Source organism: Canis lupus, chromosome 14 (assembly GCF_011100685.1).
Source record: "Canis lupus familiaris isolate Mischka breed German Shepherd chromosome 14, alternate assembly UU_Cfam_GSD_1.0, whole genome shotgun sequence".
NCBI lineage: Eukaryota > Metazoa > Chordata > Mammalia > Carnivora > Canidae > Canis > Canis lupus.
In genome coordinates this window covers 43,496,900-43,521,292 of record NC_049235.1, presented here as the reverse complement: position 1 = coordinate 43,521,292, position 24,393 = coordinate 43,496,900, and the positions used below count along the sequence as shown (strand labels likewise).

Here is a 24,393-nt window from a genome sequence, read left to right as displayed (position 1 = left end):
CGGCTCTGGGACTTCCCCTCTCTGGGCCTCAATTTCCACATCTACAATGAGGGGAATTAAACTAGGTGCTCTCTAAAGTCACTTGGAAAGCTCTATATTAATTTGCCAATTATTACTAGATTTTGATCACAACACCAACATCTGTAAAAGATCAATGTCACCTCTGGTCTAGACCAGGAACAGGGTGGCTGGTTGATCTTCATCTTGGCCACATTTTCCACTCACTTTCCCATATAAAGCCTGTCACAGTAGCAGCTAGACAGGCTGAGAGCATGTGACGGGCCCATCATTGAACTAATCATGCTACTGTGTTTAACCCCCGTTATCCTCAGAAGAGGTATAGACTATAACAGGTACCATTCTGAGCCCCACTTTACATGGGGGTTGTGACCCAGAGAATTGAAGTAACTCACCCGAGGTCATGCCACCAGAATGCTGCAGACACAATTCTAACCAGGCAGTCTGGCTTCAATCAATTTCTGTTGAGCCCCTACTATGTGCAAATGATACAAAACCCAATATATATATATATATATCCACACGCGTGGTGGTATTGATGCTACGATAAAAACTAATTGCTCCTTCTTCCCGAGCAGCCAGGGGGAAATGCAGGACAATTTGAGTTTCTTCTGTCAATATTCTATAGACATGCCAATGAGAACATTAGCAGATCTTACGGGGAGATGCAGTTCTCCATACAAATACATCCTATTATCGTCAAATCGATGGCTCCAGTGCTAATTTTGAGAGCACGATCTTTTTTTTTTAAGATTTAAGATTTTTTTTTTAAGATTTTATTTATTTATTCATGATAGACAGAGAGAGAGAACGAGGCAGAGACACAGGAGGAGGGAGAAGCAGGCTCCATGCCAGGAGCCCGACGCGGGACTCGATCCCGGACTCCAGGATCATTCCCTGGGCCAAAGGCAGGCACCAAACCGCTGAGCCACCCAGGGATCCCGAGAGCACGATTTTTCTTAAGGGAAGAAAAAGCTTTCGAGTGAAATTTCAATTCTTCTTTCACAAACAGCCTCCTGGTAAGACTGCCCAGAGGGGCAGTTGGTTAATGCCCAGGTGGGCAGGTGGGCTCTCAACTTTGTCAGGAGAACTGGGTGGGAGATTTCATAGCAAACCCTGAGAAAACAAGAGTGGTACTTCTAAGCACCTGCAGACCTTAGGGGGTCCTTCCTGCAGACAGATACCCTAGTATGGTGGTTAAGAGCATGGCCTCTTAACCCAAGCTGCCTGGGTTCGACTCCTGGGCCTGCCACTTAGTGGATCTGCGTGACCTTGGGCCCATTTCCTAATCTCTCTGTTCTCCAGTTTCTTCATCCCCAAAACAGACAGCAGTAAGGTTTCTGAGGACATATAAGCCCATCAGCTGTCATTATTTCAATGCTGGGTAACTCACAAAGCCTGCTATTGGGAAATGCAGAAGTCAGGGCTCAGGGTGGGATTCCATTTACTCATTGAATATGCTTCCTTCTAAGAACAGTGTGGTGGCCTTCCCTGAACACAAAGTGACAGGAACACCCATCTTTCCCATTTTCCCTCCACCATCCAACCATACCCATCCTTGGGTTCCCACCGCCTCCCCTTGGCTGCCCTGTACACCCCAACCTGGGCTGTTCTTCAGCAGTGGGGGAGTCAGGCTAAGACAGGGGGCCTGGATTTTCCCTCTGCTTCTCCACTGCCACTTCTTATCCTCCTGGATCAGCCTGGGTCACCTCTTCTCATCCTCCCTGAAAAGAGCTGACCCAGGGCGAGGCCCACAGAAAGAATCAGGGGAAGGGCTACCTCATGCCAGCTGACCACAGGCAGCAAGGTTGCTATGAAGACATCCTCAGGTGACTCTGGCTACAGCTCATCTGCAAAGCCATCTGCAGAGTATGGCCTCCACCAGCCTAAAAGGGCTGGCCTCCTCTCTGATGCCTGCCAAGATTCTGCAAAAGCCTGGCTGGAGTTTGATTTCTGTGCTTTGTCCCAATCTGATCCAGAAGCAGATCTCCCAACACACCCTGCTGGCTTGTATGTGGGGGATCCCCAGGTCCCCAGGCTCCAGGCCTTGAATTAATCCAGAGGCCTCACTCTCTCTGCAGTCTTCAGCCTCCAAGTCTCCAACTGAAACTGCGGACTGTGAGGCTGTGAAGTGAGGTGGGGGCAGCTCAGGCCCGGGGGTCAGGATGTCTGTGGTCTCCTCCATGGTACCCTTGCTCCAAGGCCCACACTAACCCACCCAGATAGAGGGCTGAAGGAAACCCCTTCCCATCCCCCGGAGTAATCCATAACCTACCTCCCCCTGCTAAAGGCCAATTCCTACATTTTCAATTTTTTTTCTTACTATTAATAGTAGTATATATCCTTGCAAAATTTTGGAAAATACTATAGTACAAAGAAAAAGGTAAGAAATCATTGATATTTCCATTATCCTGAGTTATCTATGTCTGTCAACATAGTTCTATCCTCTCGTAATAGACATATCAGATGCATGAGTTTCAGGAATACCCAAGAAACAGAGGCAGACACCCCATCTCTTCACCCAACTGGTAGCACTGAGTGTTTGCAAGTGGTCTAGGGGACTCTTAGGAAAACTCAAAGCCAAGCCTACCAAATTCTGGGTTCAGACACCCAGGCCTGTGACATAAACAGGTACTGGGTTGCATCACGGTTAATGTTAGGTGTCAGCCTGGCTAGGCTCTGGTGCCCAGTTGCTTGGTCAAATACCATCGAGATGTTGCTGTGAAGGTATGTTTCAGATGTGACTAACATTTATTTATTTATTTTAAGATTTTATGTATTTATTCATGTGAGACACACAAAGAGAGGCAGGGACATAGGCAGAAGGAGAAGCAGGCTCCCTGTAGGGAGCCCGATGCAGGACTCGATCCCAGGACCCAAGGATCATGACCTGAGCCAAAGGCAAATGCTCAACCACTAAGCCACCCAGGCGCCCCAATTGTGACTAACATTTAAATCAGTAGATCTTAGGGCAGCCCGGGTGGCTTAGTGGTTTAGTGCCGCCTTCAGCCCAGGGCCTGATCCTGGAGACCTGGGATCGAGTCCCATGTCAGGCTCCCTGCATGGAGCCTGCTTCTCCCTCTGCCCGTGTCTCTGCCTCTCTCTCTCTGTCTATCATGAATAAATGAATGAAATCTTAAAAAAAAAATAAAATAAATAAAAAATAATAAAAAGAAAGAAAGAAAAGAAAGAAAGAAAGAAAGAAAGAAAGAAAGAAAGAAAGAAAGAAAGAAAGAAAGAAAGAAAGAAAGAAAGAAAGAAAGAAAGAAAGAAAGAAAGAAAGAAAGAAAGAAACTGCCGGAGGTGCCTGGATGGCTCAGTTGGTTAACCACCCAACTCATGATCTCAGCTCAGGTCTTGATATCAGGGTCATGAGTTCTGTGTCAGGGCTCCATGCTCAGCATGTTGCCAACTTAAAAAAATAATAATAATAATAACTGCCATATGGAAACCCTGCCCGAGTTTCCAGCCTCCCCGGCCTGCCCTGCAGGTTACAGACTCCAGATTACAGCGTCAACGCTTACGTGAATGCCCATCCCACCAGCTTACCTCTGCATTTCAGACTTGCCAGCCTCCACAATTGTGTGAGCCAATTCCTTAAAACAAATCTCCCTATATGCATACGTATCCTCCTGGTTTTGTTCTTCTGGAGAACCCTGACTAACACACGCAAAAGGGAAATGGCAGAGCAGCTCTGAGACCCTTGAGGAAGTCATGGCAGGCCAGAGGCCAGAGAAGAGTGGCCTCAATGTGCCCCAGTGACTGTCACAGGGAGCACCTCCACCCCGCCTCTCTGGTGGCCTGTGGGCACATTTATCCATTACACCAGCTGTCCCAGGAGCACCCTGCTGGGGGATCCCAAACAGAAGAAAACCAGGGAGAGGAGACTGTTCTCCCTCCCTACTGGCCAGCCGATTGCAGAGACTTTCGTGGCCGGCACAGTCAGCAGTGTGCTGTCCCCAGCAGGGCCTCGGTCCCCAGGCAAGGGCGAGTGGGGCCAAGGCAGGGCAGCCCCCAAGTTAGAGGTGCAGATCCCAGTGCCGCCAGCACAGATCAGGGGCTCGGTGGAAGAGTCTCGAGGGAGCGTTTCCGTGCAGCAGGAGTGGCTGCACCCTGCCCCGTGGTGGGGGGCTCGGGGCAAATCCCTGCATGAGTCTGTACAAACCAGAGAGAAGACACAAGAGCCAGATCAAGAAGGCAGCAGAAACCGGGACTCTGACCAGAGGTGACCATGAGAACATGAGCTCCCCAGGATACACAACCGCCCGGGAGGTCACAGCACCTCCCCTGGGATGCAGGATAGCGTGCTAGCACCAACTTAAGTTAAATCTCAAAGGACAGCTGTCATCACACAGAAAGAGATCGGCATGAGGACAGCAGAGGAGAAAGCAGCCCTCACGCAGTGCGGACCCGGCTTCCCTCCTCTCCACGGGCCAAGGCATGTTGGCCGGAAGGCGGCAGGGCACAGAGGGGGCCCGGTGTCCCCAGTCACGCCTTTTTTGGAGTTTCGATGAATTAAATGGTCTCCCTGTTTCAGGCTCATTTCTGGTCTTCAACACTGTTGATGATTTCTGTCTATCTTGGGAAGGTGGGAGAGAGGGTGACTCAGGAGGCTCTAGTTTGGGCTGTCACAACCCCCCGATCTGTACCTTGCAGGGCCTTGTCTTGTTTCGGGAACAGCTGAGGACCGTGGACAAGGGATCGGGGTGGAAGGAAGTGGATTCTCTCCCGTGTTACTGACGGGCTGGCTGGGCTGAGGGAGCCAAGCAGGGCTGCCACCCGCCACCAGGCCGGGGAAGTTATCACAGCGTCTGCCCGAGAGGCCAGCATGGAGAGGGGCCAAGCAGAGACCAGGGACCCCGACAAGGAGGCCACACCCTTGGGAATCTGAACTCCTCTGGCTTCCTCCATGACCTGGGGGTAATGTAAGGCAGCCCAGCCACACAGAAGATCCTTATCCCCACTCGACAGATGAGAAGCCTGAGACCCAGAAGAGGAAGCTTTTCTCCAAGGGTGACAGCTGGCAAGTCGTGCAGCAGGACTGGAACCTTCACCCCCAGTCCAGGCGTGGGGCCAAATGCACAAGGCAGAGGGCGAGTTTTCCAGACCACGTCTTGCTACCACACTCCCATAACCCGTCCCACTGGCTACCAGGAGAAGAGTCTCGTTCTCTGGTTTCCTCTGGTTTGCTCCTTGGCCCTCCTGTGGCCCCAGGGAACTCCATTAGCTAAGGCCACCTCCTTGCCTTGCCAGTCTGGCACCACCAGCCTTGGCCTTGTCCCCACATCCGGTCATATTCCCAGGTTCAGTCGGATGCTCCCGAGCCACCCAGCCACTGGCCCTGATCTTTGACCAGCAAAAAGCTGACTCCAGGCCCTGCCTGCCTCACCAACCACTCACCTTTGCTATCTTATCTCTTGGGCTCCTGCCCTCTGGGAAACCCACAGTTCGCCTCAAAACACAGGCAGCCTGATCCAGAAGAGAAAGGGACATGTGTCATTGCCTCATGTCCCTCTACAGGCAGAGTGGCACAGGGGAGTGGGCCAGCGTAGCAGCGGCTGAGGAGAAGCCTTCCAAGAGGTGGCCCTCCTGAAAGCGCAGGGCACCAGGCCTCACTGGGCCTTGGTCTCTCGTCTGTAAAGTAGGAATATGAACCATGTGAGGGACTGTGAAGGTCCCTGCCAGCTCCCACGCTGTCTGGGGAGCAGAATCAGAACCAGAACTCAGGCCACCAACACTTCATATCTGCAGAGCCTCCTGGCTGGCCTCCTGCCCCTCTCCTGTCTCAGCCAAGCCATTCCCCACCCAGTTCTTTCCACGATGTCAATGTGACCATGTCCCCTCCACGATGGACTCCTCCAGCGGCTGCCTTACCCGGCCTGCATGCCTCCCGCGGGGGCTCTGTCCACGGCTCAGTGTCATGTGGGGGTAGTCCTCGCTGCCACCTGTGATGGACTCCACCCCCACAAGCTTCTGCACGCCCCTGAGCCCCTCTCATTCTCTGGGAGGCCCTCCCTCCACCTTGACCACCCCTTCCACTGGCCTCCAAAGCTTCACCCTCCCCCCGAGCTGAGCTCTGCTCATCTCCACGCCCCTGGTGGCTGAACTGGCCCTGATGATCCTTGCCTGTTCACTGGTCTGTGGTTCCCCCATGCTGTGACACCCACTGTGTCTTCTCTCCATGCACCCCACACTTGATAGGTGCTCACTAAATGTCTGTTGACCTCATACCGAGGACAATCTTCTGTCTTCCAGCCTAACAGCAGTCTCATAGGAGTCCAGGAAATGCAGACCTGGGTAGAAACATCCAGATTCTCCCCGCTGTGTCAGGGGCTTCTCAAGTCCCTCTGTCCCTGACACTCTAAGGCTCCTGCCCTGAGACCCCCACGGTCATCCCCATTTACCTGTCCACTTTACAAACATTTGTTCAGGATCGACTGCATTTTGGGCACCTGTCGTAATGCCTTGCACAGAGCCTTGCCCACAGTGGGCCCACACTGTCTGCTGACTTTGAACCAGGAGAAACAATGACAATAATGAGCTCTCCCATTTCTAGGGAGTGGTAGTTCCCACCCAGTCCTCACAATGGTACAGCTTTCCATGGCAGGTGTTATGATTTCAGTTTGCAGTGGACGAATTGAGGGGCAATGGTGAAGGGAGCAAGAGATGCATCACAGGACCCCCAGCAAACACTGGCGCGGAGGTGGGACCCAGGGGACAGCAGCAGCCCATCCTGCACTGCCCTCAGGATCCTCACTGTCCAAGCGTTTCTGCCCAGCCCAGCCATGGTGCCCGCTCCTGGGAGGAGCCTGCCCAGGGGACAGGGGACTGTGAAACCACAGACATGACAAGCAGGAGCCAGGCCCCTGGTGCCACTCGATACGGGAACCCGAACTATTCCGGAAAACGCTAGCCCTACAGCTGTTCTCCAGGCGCAGAGTTCAAGGCTCCTTCATGGGTAGGTAGAAACTGCCAGAGCCGACTTAATCCCTACTAATCAACATGATGACTTGTTTTTCTTTAGAGTCGAGTGACAACATAGCTGATTGTAGCTCATGCTTGGACCTGGCCTTCCCGAAGCAGGATTCAGGATTCAGGAGGAAAACAAGAGAGAGAGAGAGAGAGAGAGAAACCAAACTGATATCCCACAGAACCCACAGAAAAGAATAAAAATAAAAAATGAGCAAAATCGATGCCTGTTCTTTCACTGATGCTATAAAATTATATTCTGAAATTGCATTGCAAAAGCATACTCTGCAGTCTGAGGTTAAATTGGGGTGACCACAGCTCAAATAAAGAGCATGATAAGCCTGAGGGATAAGATGTCATCTGGCCCTAAGGTAGGGGTGAGGGGAGCACCCTGTCATCTGCTATGGCGCCTGGTCTGAGCAGACTCAGTCCCAGGCAAGAGAGGGTTCAGTGTAGGCAGGACAGAAGTCCAGCTAATGCCCGCTCCGAGGCACAGGCCCTGCCTTCCCCACAGGCCCCACTCTGGCCTGAGGTCCCATCTTGCCTCTTGCCTGGACTCCTGAACCCCTTGCTCTGCTCTCTCCTTAGCTCCAGGCTTGCTGTCCCCAAACCAAGACCACCTAGCTTCTCAAGCAAGCCTTCTAGAACACAGACCCAACCCTGTCCCTCCCCTGCTCAACCCAAGTCCCTCTAAAAATGCCAGTCCTGGGTGACTCAGCACTTTGGTGCCTGCCTTTGACCCAGAGCATGATCCTGGAGTCCCAGGATCGAATCCCGCGTCAGGCTCCCTGCATGGAGCCTGCTTCTGCCTATGTCTCTGCCATTCTCTGTGTCTCTCATGAATAAATAAATAAGACCTTTAAAAATAAAATAAAATAAAATAAAATAAAATAAAATAAAATAAAATAAAATAAAATAAAATAATAAAATAAAACACCAATCCTCCAAAGTCACCCTTTCTTTTCATAGCTGCACACAATGACTTGACTGCCCCCAGCCCATCAGGCTTACAGAAAGTCTGGACTCCCTTCAACAGCTGTGGTTCCCACATATTTCCCTGGTTACATTTTACTCTGAATTCTACTCCTGTTCAATGTCTGACCCCTTCTGTGTTGGTTGGAATTCCTAGGGTAGTAAGTGACAGAGAGACCCCTGGAGCTAGCTCAAGCATCAGGGGAGAGCTGTCACAGAGTTCCCTCACTGGGGGCAGCAGCGAAGCAGGCTTCAGGCTGCACTAGCACCAGAGCCTGGAAGGCACCAGGACCTCTTCTCCCTCTCTCTTCCCTGCTCCCTGTGTCTGGAAGCTCATCCTCTCACTTGGCATCTCTTGGCGTCTCTCGCAGTTTCCAAGAGGAGCAGCCTCTCTTTGATGCAAACTTTTAAAGTCCCAGGGAAGGACAGTGATTGAGTCTGTTCAGATCATCTGTCCATTCCTGTACTAACCAACTGGGGTCAACTGGGAGGCCGCTCATTTAACTAGCCTGGTCAACGGCACTGGGCCAATCCACAGGGGCCCACTGCTGGTCAAATCACGCTTTTGGAGTAGAGCATGCACTCTCAGGGCAGACAAGAGTGCCCCCCCAAATTGCAAAGGCAATTTTTGGAGGACAGAACAACCCTGGATGTTATAATGCTTGGTGGCCCTCTAAAGAACCACAGTACATAACCAGACATCTAGCATGGCCAGAATATTAAAATTTCATAGTGGGGAAGGAAATTAAGGAAAAAGCCTAAAAAGGCTCCTTTCAGGAGGGGAGGGGGGCTGATGATGAAAAAAAATTGAGCAAGACTGTAGTAGAGGATGACACACATCTGAGAAGGATGAGACCATTCTGGGCAAAACAAAGAAATGTCCAGTCGCGCATCCAACTTCCTGCGGCTGCTGACCTCTCTCCAACCCTTTACCCTCACACAGCGCAGCATCCCCTCCTCCTGCCCAAGCCACATGACACACACTGGTGTGCACAGTGCCCTTCTTCTGAAGATGGGGAATCGGGGGGCTCATCACAGCCCCGGTTACTAATGTTTGCTGACCATTCACACCTCGGGGAGGCCCTTCCTGCCCATTGCCCTTGGACAGACGTGGTCAGCCCCACAGTCTTTGTCCCCTCTTTTCTCTCTGAGTCCCTAGGATAATCCCTAGCCCAGATCCTTCTCCGTCTTGGATGCCAAGCTAAATCGAGGAATTTCCACTGTTTGACTTTACAGAGCAAACCACCCACCTTCCTTCCAGACTACCTGCATTCGTCTTTCATAATCAAAAAGAGCCTTGAAGGCATTTCAAAAATAAAAAGGCTCCTCTACCCTGGAGCCTGCCCCGAAGAATACAAAGCTCCCAAAAGACCGTCTTGTATTAGCTTGCCCAGATCTCCGTTGTGGGCAGGCTTTCTTCCACCAGCACAGCCTCCGGAAGCTTCTGGACAGCCCAGAGGCTCAAGGGTTTTGTTTGTTTTTAACCCATTACATTTAGAGAGGTCAAGTTCAGACGTCCATGACCTTCCAGGCTCCCTTCAGTACCCAGGGGTGTGATGACGATTCCTACGCAGGGAGGACTCATGGGAAGAACTCCCAGGAGAGACTGGGAAGAGATGGGACAAAGCAGGACAGAGAAGACAAGTCAGTCCCACAGCAGTGAGATGCCAGGTCGCGTCCCAGGCTCCCCAGCCCCCACAGAAGCTTCTAGGGTTATTTACACCTAGAGTTCATCTGCCTCCAGCCAAAGGAGCACCAGCCAGTCAATGACTAAGCATGCCTTTGAGGGTTGGTGGGTATAAACTCCTGGGTACCTGGGGATCCCCACTCCATATAAAACACGGTTCTAGTTTTCCCAAGAGCACTCCAAGTCGGAGCAGGGGATTGGTCTGGAAGCACAAGGAATGTCCTGCCAGGGAGGAATGCAGCTGAGCGCCTATGTGTCTGCTCTGCAGACCCTCCCGGAACCAGAGTGGATCTGTGGATCTGGCTTCCTCGCAGCCTGTCCCCCATGCCCTGGCCCTGCACTGTGCCCACCCCACCAGGCCCCCAGCCCAGCCCGCCTGCACTGGGCCAGCTCCTTGCTTTTGCTCACCTCGACTCCTGCATCTGGAGTAAAGGTCTGCCCTTCTCTTTTGGTTTAAATCACTCAAAGAGCTTCCACAGCACTTTCCCCTAAAGTTCCCTTTGTCACTCCCTGAGCTGCCCCACACCTTGTACCATCCTTCAGCTCCCATCACAGTTACTTCTGCCCAGACCTCACAGACTCCACAACCTTTCCCTCTCCTGGCACACTCCCCACACTCCCCAGGCTGCGAAGTTGGCCTTGAGGTCAGAGCCTCTGCTCTGCATTGACGGACCGTTGTGAGGCTGGCCATGGAGATGCCCAGTGACGGGTGCTGAAGAGCACTGGTGGGCCCCATGCCAATCCATCAGCAATCTTTCTGAGTCTGCCCACCTTTCCAAGTCCCGCCAAGCAATCATCTGCCAAGAGCCCTCTCTGACCAAACCCATCCGACTATATCCAGCAAAGCTACATCCTATCGCAAGACTTGGAATGGGATTTCCACCCTGTCTCACCTTCAAGTGAATGGGGAGATCTGGTCAACTCTTCCTCAGTTTCTCCCAAAAAGATGCCCCACCACCCCTGGGGCTAGGCTCTGTTCAACAGAGGAGGGAGGAGGGAAGAAATAAACAGAGGAGGGGAGATGGGGGATCCACAGGAAAGGATCCCTGCCTCCTCCCCAAGCTGGTGGAAGCCAGCCTCAACTGCCCCAGGAGCACTTAGAGACCAGTCCACATTGAAGAAGAGCCCAGGGCTGACTCTGGCCTGTGAGATTTCAGGGGAAGGTCAGACTCCAGGGCTGGCAGAGTCAGGTCAGGTTGCCCCAGGAAGTGGGTAGAGGGGAGGAGGGTCAGAAGTACTGAAAAGGGTCCTAGGCAAAGAGACCAGAGTGAACACAAAGTACCTAAGTTTCATGAACTCAGGCTGCGTTCTCCAGGGCCTGTTACTACCTTGTCTGCAACCTCCAGGAAAAGCTAAATGCCCCACTAATTACATTCCTCAAATGCTTTCCCCTCACATTCTAAGATGCTGGAATGGCTGCTTAAAGCTTTTAAATTCCCTACAGCAGGCCCACATTTAGAACAGTTCCAAGGACTGCTGCGGAAGCTTCCAGGCCTCACCTCTTAAGCCCTGACCCAGCTCCAGGCAGGACCTGTTCTCACCCAAGGCCAATGCCCCTCAGCCCTGCCTGACATCAGGATCCTTGAGCAATTTACTGAATCATACCAATGTCTGAGGTGTCCACTCCCACCCCTCAACCTATAATCAAAATCCCTGGGGGTGAGGGGACTGGCCACCATGCATTTGTTGTCATCGTTGTTTTTTTTGTTTTTTGTTTTTGTTTTTTTTTTTTAATTTAGCATTTTATTTCACATTTACAGAAAAGGCAAAAGAATGATCACATATAGGGGCCCCTGGGTGGTTCAGTGGTTTAGCGCCGCCTTCAGCCCAGGGTGTGATCCTGGAGACCCGGGATCGAGTCCCACTCAGGTTCCCTGCATGGAACCTGCTTCTTCTCCCTCTGCCTGCGTCTCTGCCTCTGTGTGTGTGTGTGTGTGTGTGTGTGTGTGTGTGTGTGTGTGTCTCATGAATAAATAAATAAAATCTTAAAAAAAAAGACCGATCAGAAGTATACCACAGACCCATTGCCTACATTTACCAATAATTTACACATTGCTTTATTGCTCTGTGTGTATTTCTGAACTATTTGAACATAAGTCAGAAACAATTTGCCATTTATCCCTAGATGCTTACTTGCAGAAAGCAAGGATATTCTTTTACCCACCGTGGGGTTACCAAAATCAGGAAGTTCAACACTGATACAGCCCTATGATTTAATCCAGACTCCAGGCTCGAATTTCAATCATCCCACTAGTCCCTGGAGCCTGGCACAACTCCACAGATAATCAGAAGATGCCTTCAGGCCCCGACAGACCCACCTAAGCCACCCTGCACTGTGGGCCCGCGCGCCAGCCCCGGGGGCCCCCTCCTCCCTTTCTCCGTCCCTCACTTTCCAAGTTGGGGAGCTACAGACCGAGAAGAAGGAGAAGGAGAAGGAGAAGGGGAAGGGGAAGGGGAAGGGGAAGGAGAAGGGGAAGGAGAATAAGAAGGAGTAGAAGGAGAAGGAGAAGGAGGAGAAGAAAGAGGAGGAGGAGAAGGAGAAGGAGAAGGAGAAGGAGAAGGAGGAGAAGGAGAAGGAGGAGAAGGAGAAGGAGTAGAAGGAGAAGGAGAAGGAGGAGAAGAAAGAGGAGGAGGAGAAGGAGAAGGAGAAGGAGAAGGAGAAGGAGGAGAAGGAGAAGGAGGAGAAGGAGAAGGAGGAGAAGGAGAAGGAGAAGGAGAAGAAGATGGAAAAGAAGGAGAAGAAGGAGGAGGAGAAGGAGGAGAAGGAGGAGGAGAAGAAGGAGGAGGAGAAGGAGGAGGAGAAGAAAAGAAAGAAGAAAGAAGAAAGAAGGAAGAAGAAGGGGGGGGGGGCTGATAAAAGGCATTGACCCCAGGTGGGCAGGTGGACCCAGAGGCCGCCCCGCCGCCCCGCCGCCCGCGGCCCAGCACCTGCTATAAATAACCTGGAGGGGCGGGCTCGGGGCGGGGTCAGCCGCGGGCCGGGGCGCGGGGACAAGGGCCGGCGCGCCTCACCTGGGCTGCGGGGTGCGCACCGAGGGCCCCTGCGCGCCGTGGGGGGGAGGGGGGCGCCGGGGGCGCGGGGGGGGCGCCTTCCCGGCCGCCGGGCATGGGGGGTCCCGGGGGTCCCGCGCGCCTCCTCCACGCCGCGCACCCGGTCCTCGGCTTGCTCTGCCTCCTTCCGCCGCTGCTCAGGGTAAGTGCGGGCGGTGGGGGTCGGTGTGGGGCGCCCCCCCCCCCCCCAGCCGGGAGCTCGGGGAGGCGGGTCCCAGGGCTGGGTTAGGAGCTGGGTGAGCGACGTCTCGGGACTTGGTGGCCGCGTTGAGGTCGGGGATCCGCGTGTGGGATGGAGCTCCTGTCGGGATGAGGGAGGCAGGAGAGGGGACAGGAACCTGACACCAGCTAGGATGGGACCCGGAGCCCCTTAGGGCTGAGCGCAGCCTTGTGACCGAATCCCCAGCGAGCGTCTAGGACCTGCCCCTCCTCAGCTCCAGAAATTCCCTATCCCATGTCCGCTTGGTCCCCTCCCCCGTGGACCCCTCTCCATCTCCCCATCACGCCCTCCCTCGTCCCACCCCCAAAAGGGAACACCAGAGACAGACGTGCCCATCCCCATCATCTACCACCCTGCCGCTACCTTCCTCTCAGTGCCTTAAACCAGGCAATCCCAGTTCCAATCGAGCAATGGGACGGAGGAGGCCCAGGGAGGACCAGCCTAGCTCAGGGGTTCCAGAGACTGTGGGCAGGCCCCCACCCCCGCCCTATGGCTAGAGTCAAGATGTGCAGGTGGATACCTGGGTGGAGGATGGATGGAAACTATATAGAAAGAGTGAGGGTGAGGGTGGGAGGGAATGGTTCCCAGAAACAGGTGCAGGAGGAACCCACCTCTAACCCTCTCCCCGTCTTCCAGAAGCTCAGAGGAGGGACATCTGTTCCAGGTCACACTTCTCATGAAGTGTGACAATGTTAAAAGGGTTCAGAGAGGCAAGAGGGGCCAGAGGCTGCACAATTCAGGGGAGAAGAACCAGGCTAGAAGCCAGGCAACTTGGTCTTGTCCCGACGCTACCACACACCAGCCTCTGGGACCCTTTCCTGGGCCTCGACGTGCTCGTGTCAACGCAGACGGCTCATTTAACACTCATTCAACAGATAGACAGTGAGCATCCACTGAGTGTGGCAAAGTGGCTTTGCCGGCACACCTGACTCAAATCCCTGCTTTGCGGCTTGTCATGTGACCTCGGATATATTTTACTCACATTTTCTGATCCTCAGTTTTCTTGTCAGTAAAAGGCAGGTGACATCAGTGCTTGTTACCGGATAGAGCTGTCATGAGCAATGGCTGAGATGATGTAAGGAAAGCTCTCAGCACTGTGCCTGGCGCAGTCAACAGTCGTACCTTCAGCTATGCTTTCGTGCCAGGCACTATAGACAGAGCATGACGGCAGTGGGGGCGCTGCCCTCCCCAGGGTCCAGTCAGGTCGAAGAGGGGGCAGTCACTGCCCCCTATAGGCCCTGACACCTGCCACGACCCTTTAATGACATTGAAGGCTGTACTTGGGATGAGTAGAGGTTGTGGAGTGGGTTCACTACCACCTGCGGCCCCAAAAGCCCTGAGCTTTGAGCTTTCTTTGCTTCCTGTCACTCATTCTCAAGACACATGCCATCCAAGGGAGCCAGATGTTAGGCCGGGTTGCCCCCAACCGTCCCTTCGGGGGCCATGATGCCAACTGTATAAGCTGGTGAGCCAGCGAGGGCTTCTGGCGGCTGCCCCAGAGCCAGGCCGAGTTAGGGGTGGGGTTGGCCTGAGAGAGGGTCCCTTGGCTTCCGGGGGTGTCAGAACCGGGAACCTCAGAGGCAGCAGTCTGCATCCCCTTAGAGCCCACCAGACCCTACCCCAGGAGAGCCCAGCCTGAGACTGAAGACTGATTGTAAGTAACCACCCGGAGAGGATCTGAACTGTGATCTCTCTGGCCCTGAAGTGCAGGCTTCCTTGTGGTAATGGCATTTATTTCTGGGTCCTCATCCAACTACTCGAGATTTCTGCTCCCCGTGAAAAGAGAACATGGGACCGGAGCGGGCGGTGGGGAGGGCAGGCACCGCAGGAAGGGCCTGGCTTCCAGCCCTCTTGCTGATTGAACTGGCATTTAAGGAGGACCGTTAAGCAGTAGGGACCTAAGGGGGAAAACACTGGCCCATGGCTCCTGCCCTATAGAGTTGATGGCCTAGGAGGAGGCCCTGCAGGAAGAAAATAATGGTGAAGCATTGAACATGCATTTACAAACTCTGGTCTCTGGAACTGAGAAAAGTATGTGCAGGTTCTGAAAAATTCTGCTGGGAGGTGGATAGGACAGGGGTAGGGACAGGGTGGCCCTGGAGGAGAGCCGCGGGGAGAGCAAACAGTGGGGGAAGGCCCAGGACAAGCCCCAACCCTGAGAAGAGATGGTGCCAAGCTTTGGGGGGTCTGGTGGACCCCAGGGGGATCAGATTTCTGTCCCGAAAGCACGGGGAGCTCTGGGAGCTTCCTGGATAGGGGAGAGGCCTGCCCTGATTTGCCATTATGGGATTCCAGCTAGTGATTTATGGGGAGGACACCCTGACCCGGCCTGCACTGCAAGAGCCCAGGGGAGCTGAGCTTTGACCTTGGTGCTCCCCATTGTCCTCCGAGGCCTTTGGGAAGTGGTTTTCAGGAGGCAGCATGGAATCATGAAGCCTGTCTCGTGCACTAGGCGCTGGGCTCAGGGTGGGAGATGAGCAGCTCTTCGCAAGAGGAAACACGTTGGGTGAGGCTAAGTAACATGGCCCCTGGATTCTACACCTCCCCAGTCTAACCCTGTGAGCTACTTACCTTCCCCTCTGTGAGGACCCCACAACTCTATCAGCCCCTCTTGGTGGAGTCCAGCCTCTGGGACCTTTAGGCAACAAAATACTGTCACCCCGCCTCCAGGGTCTCAGCACAGCCCCTCTGTGGCCTCTTGCTCCAGGTCCCGCCCTCCGGTGGGGCCATCTGTGGGAGAAGGCCCAGCAGCAGAGAAGTCCCCGGTTCCAGAAGCCTCCCTGCAGCAGGTCCCTCCCTGCTGCACAGCCCTCCCCAGACCAAGGCCAAGGTCCTGCACCCCTTCCCCACACACCCAGGGTCTGCAGCTCGTGGGCAGGGGGCTCCAGGGCCATGTGCCAGAAGCTAATACATCTAATGACTTTTCCTAAAAATTCAACTACTTTCTGAGTAGTTGGCTAAGCCAATCATCTAATTTAGTCTGTTTTTTGCCACTTTGTTGATGTTTATGTACTTTTTAGAAAACCATTTTGTCTGAGAACATTGCTAACTTGCTTTTGTATTCATGATAAGTCTTAAATTTACAGCACTTTACGAATTATAAAACTATTCTCTACCCTCTTAGCTGTTACTTTCTACTTTATTTGATTTTAGCCATTATTAGGAGTCCTCAGCCAGTTTGTCAAAAATCACTTTATTCAAAATTCTAATTTTTTTAGGATGTCATTTCAGATCCACCAGAGGGAAGGATAATTATTCAATAAGCTTATTTTCTTTATTCTATTTAGCATCTACGTGGGGTTTACCGCATGCTCAGCACTGTTGTACGCACTGATACGCATTGTGTATTTTAAGCTTCAGAATACCTCCAGAGGATAAGACCATCATTACACCCATTTTATGGATTGGGAAGCTGAGGCGAGGTCATTTGCCCAAGGTCACTCATCTGGTAGTGGCAGGGTCAGGATTTAAACCAAGCAGCCTGACTCCAGATTTTCTTCCCTTTATAAAAATTTGCTTGGGATACGCAGACAAATACCACGACAAATCAGAATGCAGTGACTTTTAGGTCAACTGGACATTAGATGAATCGATAATTAAGGAGGTAATTTTAGACCTAGTGACCTGTTCTAGGGCCTCTTGCTGGCAAGTCCCTCCCCGCTTTCCTGGGCCTCTCCCCTCCAGTGCTTCCCCCATCCTCAGACATCTGTGAGAGGGCCCAGGGCTTGGCACAGGCAAGGGGGAGGCACGGAGAAGAGAGAGCCACAGGCTGCCAAAGATGAGAAAGAGCACACGATAAGGAGGGGCCTAGAAGTTTCTCCAGGTGAGTTGTTGGCTGTTAGAAGTGGTTGGGAGAGTGGGTATCTTCGGAAGAGGCACCTGCTGGAGCCCTCAAGGATGGGAGGACCCAGGGGAAGCTGCTAGGGCCCTTGGGGTCCTCACTTGAAGTCCAGCACCTGAAAAGTTAGAATTGAGTATCTAGTCTAGAAACCAGTGGGGAGGAATCCTCCCCCTCCCAGAGGAGTCCTCTCTGACCTTGGGTAGAGAGGGAGGAGGCAGGAAGGGAGCTCACCCCATCCCCCTCTGGTGACCAGCGGCCTGGCCACAGGACCCGTGGTCCCGTAAATCCCCTAGGCTTAGACCAGGGGCTAAATTTAGACGGAGCTTTGCAGCCAGACCAAGAGGGAGCACTAGGGCTGGGCCGACACCCTGGCTCCAGGGAGGTGGCACCTTTGAGGCCTGCCTGGTCCTTGGGGCACAGTTTCTGCCTGGACAGGGCCCAAGGTGGAAGGGCAGCTGGCATCCTGCCCCTGGCCTGCAGCCTCCTCCTCCCACCAGGGCCTCTCCCCTGCCCTTTCTAACGTGAAGGCTTCCAATTCCCGGCACGCGGAAGCTGGAACCAGGAACCGGGCTGGCCTCACGGTGAAAATTGAGAAAGAAGGAATCTGACAAGCAGGAAGAGCCCAGAACCTGGGGATAGGGGTGCAGGACTGTGGCCTCATCCATCCATCCAGTCAGCCAACAAGCACTTATTGAGCACCTGCTGTGTGCCAGGCTCTGGACCAGGAACGGGGGACCCAGATGTGAACCAGACAGATGTGGATGGCCTAGAGTCTCCCTGGGTAGAGGTGAGGGGTGACGGGTGGCTCTCTGCCCCTAGGACATCCAAGAGTTGGGTGCGGAAGCATAAGGGGTCCCCTGCAGAAGAGAGATTAATGGGGAGAGGAGCCTCAGAATCAGTTGTAGAGCCCTGCCCAGCTGGCTGGGTCTGCCTCCCCTCCTGTGGCCCAGCTCTCTGCCTGCGGGCCCCACTGTCCTGGGGAGAGCAGCCTCTTACTACAGTGGCCTCCCGAGCCCCACAAACGCCCTGTTTGGGACTGACTGAGACGCGCAGCATCTGTGGACCACAGCCTTCACTTCCTCCCCCAGGACCAAGTCATCTGAGTCTCTGACCAAGCCACAACCTACCAGACTGTCTGTGCAGTCCTGCCTCCGCCCCTTAGCTGCTATGCAGCCTTGGCAGGTGACTTTGCCTCTCTGGGCCTCGGTTACCTCTTCTATAAAATGAGGTTATTTGCAGCCCCCCCAGAGGCTGTTGTGAGGCTTGAATGGAGCACTTAGAGCTGTGTCTAGCACATTGTAAGCGCTGACTGTGCATTAAAGGAGCCTCTCCCGGCCCCCCGCCCTCTGCCCTGTTAATGCCTCAGACCAGAGGCTGGCTGCCCCCTGAACAGGCCCTGAGTTTTCCTGCCTCCAGCCTTTGTTTGCTCAGCTCCTGCCCCAGGAACCTCTTTCTGCTCTTCTTATCCTTCCCCCTACCTTGAACACAGCTTCCGTCCTTTTAGACTGAGCTCCAGCACCCAGCCCTCCATGGAGCACTCAGTCTCCTCACCCAGCATGCATCGGGCACTGCTGACCCGTGTGCCCCATAAGGGGGCTTCAGGCTGCATCCTAAGGTGCCCAGTGCTGGGAGGGGTGCCGAGGGCTAAGGGGGATCCGTGCTGGCTAGAGAGTTGGGGAAGGGGGAACATGGGGTTCTAGGAAGCTTTTCTGGAGGAGAAGGATTTGAGTTGGACCTTGGGGCTCCCCACAATGAGGCTTGAACCCCACCTCCATCTCTGAGTTCCCTATGGGACCCCTCCAAAAGTCCTTGACGGAGGTCACCATTTGACACATGCCTTCTACTTGCCAGGCTCCTGACCTACAGTAACTTGTTTCAGGTGCTCCAAGACCTTATGGGGTTTGTACTATCTGCATCTTAAACATGAGGGGAGCGAGGCTCAGAGAAGTTAAGTCACTTGGCCAAGGCCACAGAGCTAGTAAGCAGCATGCTATGGCCCCAAACATGGGGACGTTTACAGTCTACTGGCTCTGGGAGCTCGTGGTCTAGGCCTCGGGGTGTGACTGTTCAGGGCCCTGTCTCTGCTTTCCTTTGGCCCACTGTGTGCTTTCAGAGAGCCCAGCCTCTTCTTCCTCCTCCCTGCCCACCCAGCACCAGCAGCAGCAGCGGCAGCTCTGCCCCAGATAGGCACCTCCAGGCTGTGTTGTGGGTTTGAACAGTCAAGTCCACCCAACCAGCCCCTTGAAGAGAACGAACATCTTTACTGTGCCAGCTTCTTGGGCCAGTGGAGAAGTTACAGAAGATGGAGCCCAGATCTGGGCAAACCTCCTCTGATGGGCGCGCCCGAGCCGCCCAGGGCTGGCCAGGACACATCAAGGCTGAGCACAGCGATCCGCGCCCCAGTGCTCTGCTCAGCAAGGAGCCTCGGCCACAGCCTCAGCCCGGGGCGTCTGATGCAGGGACAGCCCCGGGATGCCTGAGTCCTGGCGGAGAATGACCCCCCTCCCTCTGTGGGTTCTCATCCTTGGACTGCCTGCCCAAGGATGAACATGAGCCATGGGGCTGCCATGTGGCGGCTGGAGGCTTTGAGAGAGGGAGCTTGCATCTACCAGGCCGAGGGCCACCTGAACGGAAGGGGCCCGCCGGCCACACCATGTGCCTCTGGGTTGAGCATTGCCTCTGCTGTGCCCCCCTGATGATGCTGACTTGCTGGAACTTTTGTCCCCCTGGGGAGGGCAGTGTTAGCTGCCTCTCAAACAAGAAGGGGCAAGAAGAGGGAAGGGAAGTGTGCGATGGGTCAGGCCTAGGGCCCACACTCCTCACACCCAGCTGAGGGTGGGCCTCGGAATTCTTCTTGGAAGTCCCTAAAGAGTGTCCTCTCCTCTTCCTAATGCCCAAGAAGCTGAAGCTGAGGAGCTCCCAGGAGCCCCCAGATAGGTGAACAGCAAGACCACGGCCCATAGTGTCTGTCTGTCATGCTGGCCAAGAGCCCAGAGCTCATGGGAGCCCTTTATTCACACACACACACACACACACACACACACACACACACACACACACTATTCACACAGTCACACATGCCACACCTGCATAATACATATCCCCCTACACCTTACACACACACACAGGGCACACTATACCTATACTACTCACACAACCACACGTGCTACACAAGCACACACCTCACATACAACTTACACACACACCAAGCACACACACGACACACGCCTCTCTCCCCAGCACCTCTCTCTGTACCCAGCCTCGTGGGAGGGAGAGCCAGCTGGTCCTAGGAACGGTGCCCCTGCTGCCCTAAGCCCTCCCAGGAGCCACAGGCAGCGTCTGCCCATCTGGCCAGGTGGGGTCAGTTACTAGGAGCTCCCGGCCAGCATGTGGAGGCTGAATGAGCAGCCTCCAGCCCCAGCACAGGAAATGGACCGAGCCAGATGCGGGGAAGGTGATGTTGGAGGCCTGTGGGGCTCTAGCCCTGGGGATCTTCTGGGGCAAACATTGACCCAGCTACCCTGGAGGGAACCTGTGATGGACAAGGGAGAGGGGAGGGGCTGCCCACTAGTGGGTGGTACCTTCTAGAATCCTGGAATCAGGAATGTCAGGGTTGGGAGAGGCACAAGAGTCATTTGCATACGCACTTATACATGCACAAGCACACAAGTGCACTCAGACATGCGTACTGGCCACAGAGCAGGAAACATGGTGGCCTTGGGAGGAATGGGGGACAAGAGTTAGAATTCTGGAGTGCCGTGCCCTCATTCCATCTCACACCATGCATTCCCCAGCCTCTCTGCCTTTGCATACGCTATGCTCTCTACTTAGGATGTTCTTCCTGGCACCAGCCTCATCAGCTAGGCAAACTCCTACTCAATCTTCAAAGCCCACATCAGCATGTCCTCCTTCAAGATGCTACTCCTTTCCGCAGCAGCAAATTGTTGATGCTGTAACAACGTGGTCACCCATCCATCTTTCCCACTAGAAGATGATCCCTCAGGAACAAAACCACATTTGTTTTATTCCTCTATATCCAGCACCTGTTTTCATGGTTTTTCCAGGTTATGGCATCCTGGATGGTCTTTAATTTTTTAGATGGAATTGCCATGGCTGCCACAACCATGTCTGTTCCCCCGTGAGTGCCCACATTGGCACAATGATCCCTTCCTTTTTCCCTACTGATTCCTCTGCTTGGCCCCAAAGTGCCACCTCTTCCAGGAAGCCTACCCTGTCTTTCCAAGTCCAGGTGAGGTATCTCTCCCATGTGGAGACATCCTCTGTTGCAACTGCCCATTTACCTGTGTAACGGGGAAACAGAGTTACATTGTCTGTGCTCCTCCCCTCCCTTCCTTGCCTTCTGAGTTTAGGAGATCCCTCTCTTGCTGGGACCACCCCAAGGACACCCAATGGGTCTCCCAACCAGGGCCAGACACATAGTAGGCATTCTACAAATATCTGTTAGGGAAACAAACAGCTAGTGGACACCCACCTGACTTTGCCGACAGAAGGACAACCGAGCACATCTCATCCTGAGGAGGAGAGCTTTGGGGACCAGGGGATGGGCAGCACAGATTCCTGTCTTGGAGGTCAGACTGCACTGGACCACTCCTAAGGCCTGGTCAGGGTTCCAGGCTTGGCCAGGCTGCCATCCTGCTGCGTGGCCAGGCATTTCCCTCCTCAGTTTCTCCTTTCTATACAATAGAGGTAAGGGAGGTAAGGGAGGTAAGGGATGAGTGATGGAACAGGGTTGGGGGAGCAGACAGGTGCTGTCAGTGGCTGGCCAGGGCCTGACCTCTGACCCTCATCCTTCCTATCTTCTAGGCTGCTGGGCCGAGCCAGGCGCAGATACATCAGCCCCAGTGGGCACTGCTGGAGCAGTACTGCCGTGTGGTCACCACCGTCACCAACCTCTCAGGTATGCAAGTCCACCGCCACCACCTGGTGGCTGGCCCTAGGAGATGAGGGTGGACCTCAGGGCCAGGAGGAAGGAGACAGCTCTCCTGGACCAGCCCAAGCTCTGGGGTTGTGGATAGTGACTGGCCTCCCATCCTGGCTCTCCTCTGTCATTGGGCTGGCCCCTTCTCCATTTGGGGCACAGGCCCTTCACCAACGATGAAGGACTTGCCTGGAAGTCCTCCTCCAGCCCTCAGCTCCCAGCTCCCTGCATCTAAAGGCAGCTGGCTGGGCTGGTGTTTTAGAGCCCAAGGAGGGGGTGCCCGGCCTGCTTAGAAACTTGAGCAAGCCAGAAGGTGTAGACAGCACTCTCTGGTTGCCGTGACTACAGGTGTCGCCTCCTGGTAAGGACCTGCAAGGCAGGGCGGGGGGGGGGGGGGGGGGGGGCGGGGGGGGGTGCTGAATCCTGACCCTCGAGTCTTCCAGCAGCTGGCTCAGAGTCAGGGTCAGCCCCGCAGAGCTCAGAACAGCTGTAGGCGGTCCTGGGATCCCAAGAGGCCCCCAGGCCCCACCCAGGGTCCTGGCATTCTCGGTCGCACCCACAGGAGCAGCAGGGAAGGAGGAGGGACGGGTGGGGAGGGGAGCCCGGGGATCTGAGCTGCTGCCAAGGCCACAAGGAGGTAAGGGTGCTTCCAGCGGTGGGAACCAGCACCAAATGCAGCCTGACCCCGGCAAGTTGCCTGCCTTCCTGACAGTGGAGTGGTCTAGAGTTCAGGTGCTGGGGTCAGACAGACTCAAGCCCGGGTCTTACCTCCTCCACCTCGAAGCAGCATGGCCCTGATGGGTCACCTAGGCCTCCTGAGTTAGCTGGGGGGCTGCTGCAATGCACCACAGACTGGGTGGCTTACACCACAGAAATGTATTTTCTCACAGTCCTGGAGGCTACAAATACAAGATCAAGGAGTCAGCAGAGTTGGTTTCTTCTGAGGCCTCTCTCCTTGGCTTGTGGATGGCCGCCTGCCTTCTCCCCGTGTCTTCCCTCTGTGTCCTAGGCTCCTTTCTCATTTCTTTTTTTAAGATTTTTATTTATTTATTCATGAGATAGAGAGAGAGAGAGAGGCAGAGACACAGGCAGAGGGAGAAGCAGGCTCCCTGCAGGGAGCCCGACGCGGGACTCGATCCTGGGTCTCCAGGATCAGGCCCTGGGCTGAAGACGGCACTAAACTGCTGAGCCCCCCGGGCTGCCCCCTAGGCTCCTTTCTTACATGGGCTGTGGTCACACTGGATGAGGGCTGGCACTCATGTCCTCATTTTAATTTCATTACCTATCTCAGGTAATTAGGTATAAGGTCACAGCCTGAGGTATTGAGGGTTAGGACAGATGGATTTAGGGGGACACAATTCAGGCCCAGGAGACCACCCAAGCCTCAGTTTCCTCCTCTGTCAGAAACTGGTCTCAGAGGCTTACTGTGGAGTTCAAATGAGAGATCATGGAAACACCCAGCATGGGCCATGTCACCCATGAGCCAGGAAATGGGAGCCCTCCCATTTCAAGAGGGTCCCAGCCTTTCCTTCACCAGAGTCCTCTGCTCTCAGAGGCAACACTGGTTTATCAGCAGACCCACCACCTTCTTCCTGCCTTGCCCTCCAGCGCATGGCACAGACCCTCGCCTTCCCCGTGACCCCTGGCAGGATGGCACCCCACCCTCCCCTCCTCAACTTCCCCAAATATAAGGCCTCCCCTGCTTAACTTATAATATCATTCATCTGTTTGCAAATGGGACACATTACATTGATATACTTTGGAAAAAAAATTTTTTTTAAATCGAAGAAGACAGTAAGTGTTCGCTATTCCACAACCTGGGAATTTTTTTTTTTTTTTTTTAAATATTTTTTTTTCAACTTTTATTTATTTATGATAGTCACAGAGAGAGAGAGAGAGAGAGGCAGAGACACAGGCCGAGGGAGTTTTATAATGTTTATATCCCCCAGGAGTTTACCGATCTATAGAGCCTCATGTTTTTGTTGTTGTTGTTGTTTTTTCACAAAACTGGGATGATCCTGTGTCCACAATTTTTTAACCTGCTTTTACCTCTTATAACTCAGGGTGAACACTTCTCCATGTCATTAAATATGCATCTGCCATATCACAGATGATGCTGCCTAGCAGTGGTCATGGGGACACATCATCCCTCATTCACCATGCCCTTAAATTGGGGTGCATAGGCAATTAGGATGCCCTTGGACCTGAGGAATAGTTTCTCAGATCCCCACACGAAACTGATCTCATTTTAGGTGTCCACTGATTAAGAAAATGCATAATGATTAATGTAAAAGTTCAGAAACAAGTAAAACCAAAAATCTGTTGTTTAGACATACATACATATGATAAAACTGAAAAACTCAGAGCACGGAATGATAAATATTTAAGAGAATGTTCCCCCTGGGGAAGGAGTATTTAGATAAATATGTAAGTGATTGGCAAGGATCTGGGTTTCGATGTGGTGATAGATTCCTTATATTTAGTACTACATCCGAACTTCCATAAATAAAAAACTAAAATAAAATGAAGTTAGGCCATGTTTGGGCTAATGATGACAGGTGGTCATAAATCAAAGGCTATGACCAGTTAAACTGTATGCCTCTGAGGTCCAGATAAAGGAGAATCACACATAATCACAGGGGACTTCAGGCAGGCTTTAAATGGATTATTTCTGTTTTTTTTCATCACAGAGGCAC

At 53.5% G+C, this 24,393-nt stretch overlaps 1 protein-coding gene across 4 annotated transcripts in view; it reads left to right on the top strand.

Moving 5' to 3' along the window:
* The first annotated feature begins 12,729 nt into the window (after positions 1-12,729).
* CRHR2 (corticotropin releasing hormone receptor 2) overlaps positions 12,730-24,393 on the top strand; it is a 47,441-nt gene continuing 35,777 nt past the window's right edge. For 3 of the 4 annotated variants that reach the window (XM_038557233.1, XM_038557237.1, XM_038557232.1), the window contains exons 1-2: positions 12,730-12,839; positions 21,583-21,676. In XM_038557233.1, the coding sequence (XP_038413161.1) occupies positions 12,753-12,839; positions 21,583-21,676 (181 nt within the window). In that variant the 5' untranslated portion in view covers positions 12,730-12,752. The remainder of the gene's footprint in view (positions 12,840-21,582; positions 21,677-24,393) is intronic. The other variant, XM_038557234.1, reaches the window with a different exon arrangement.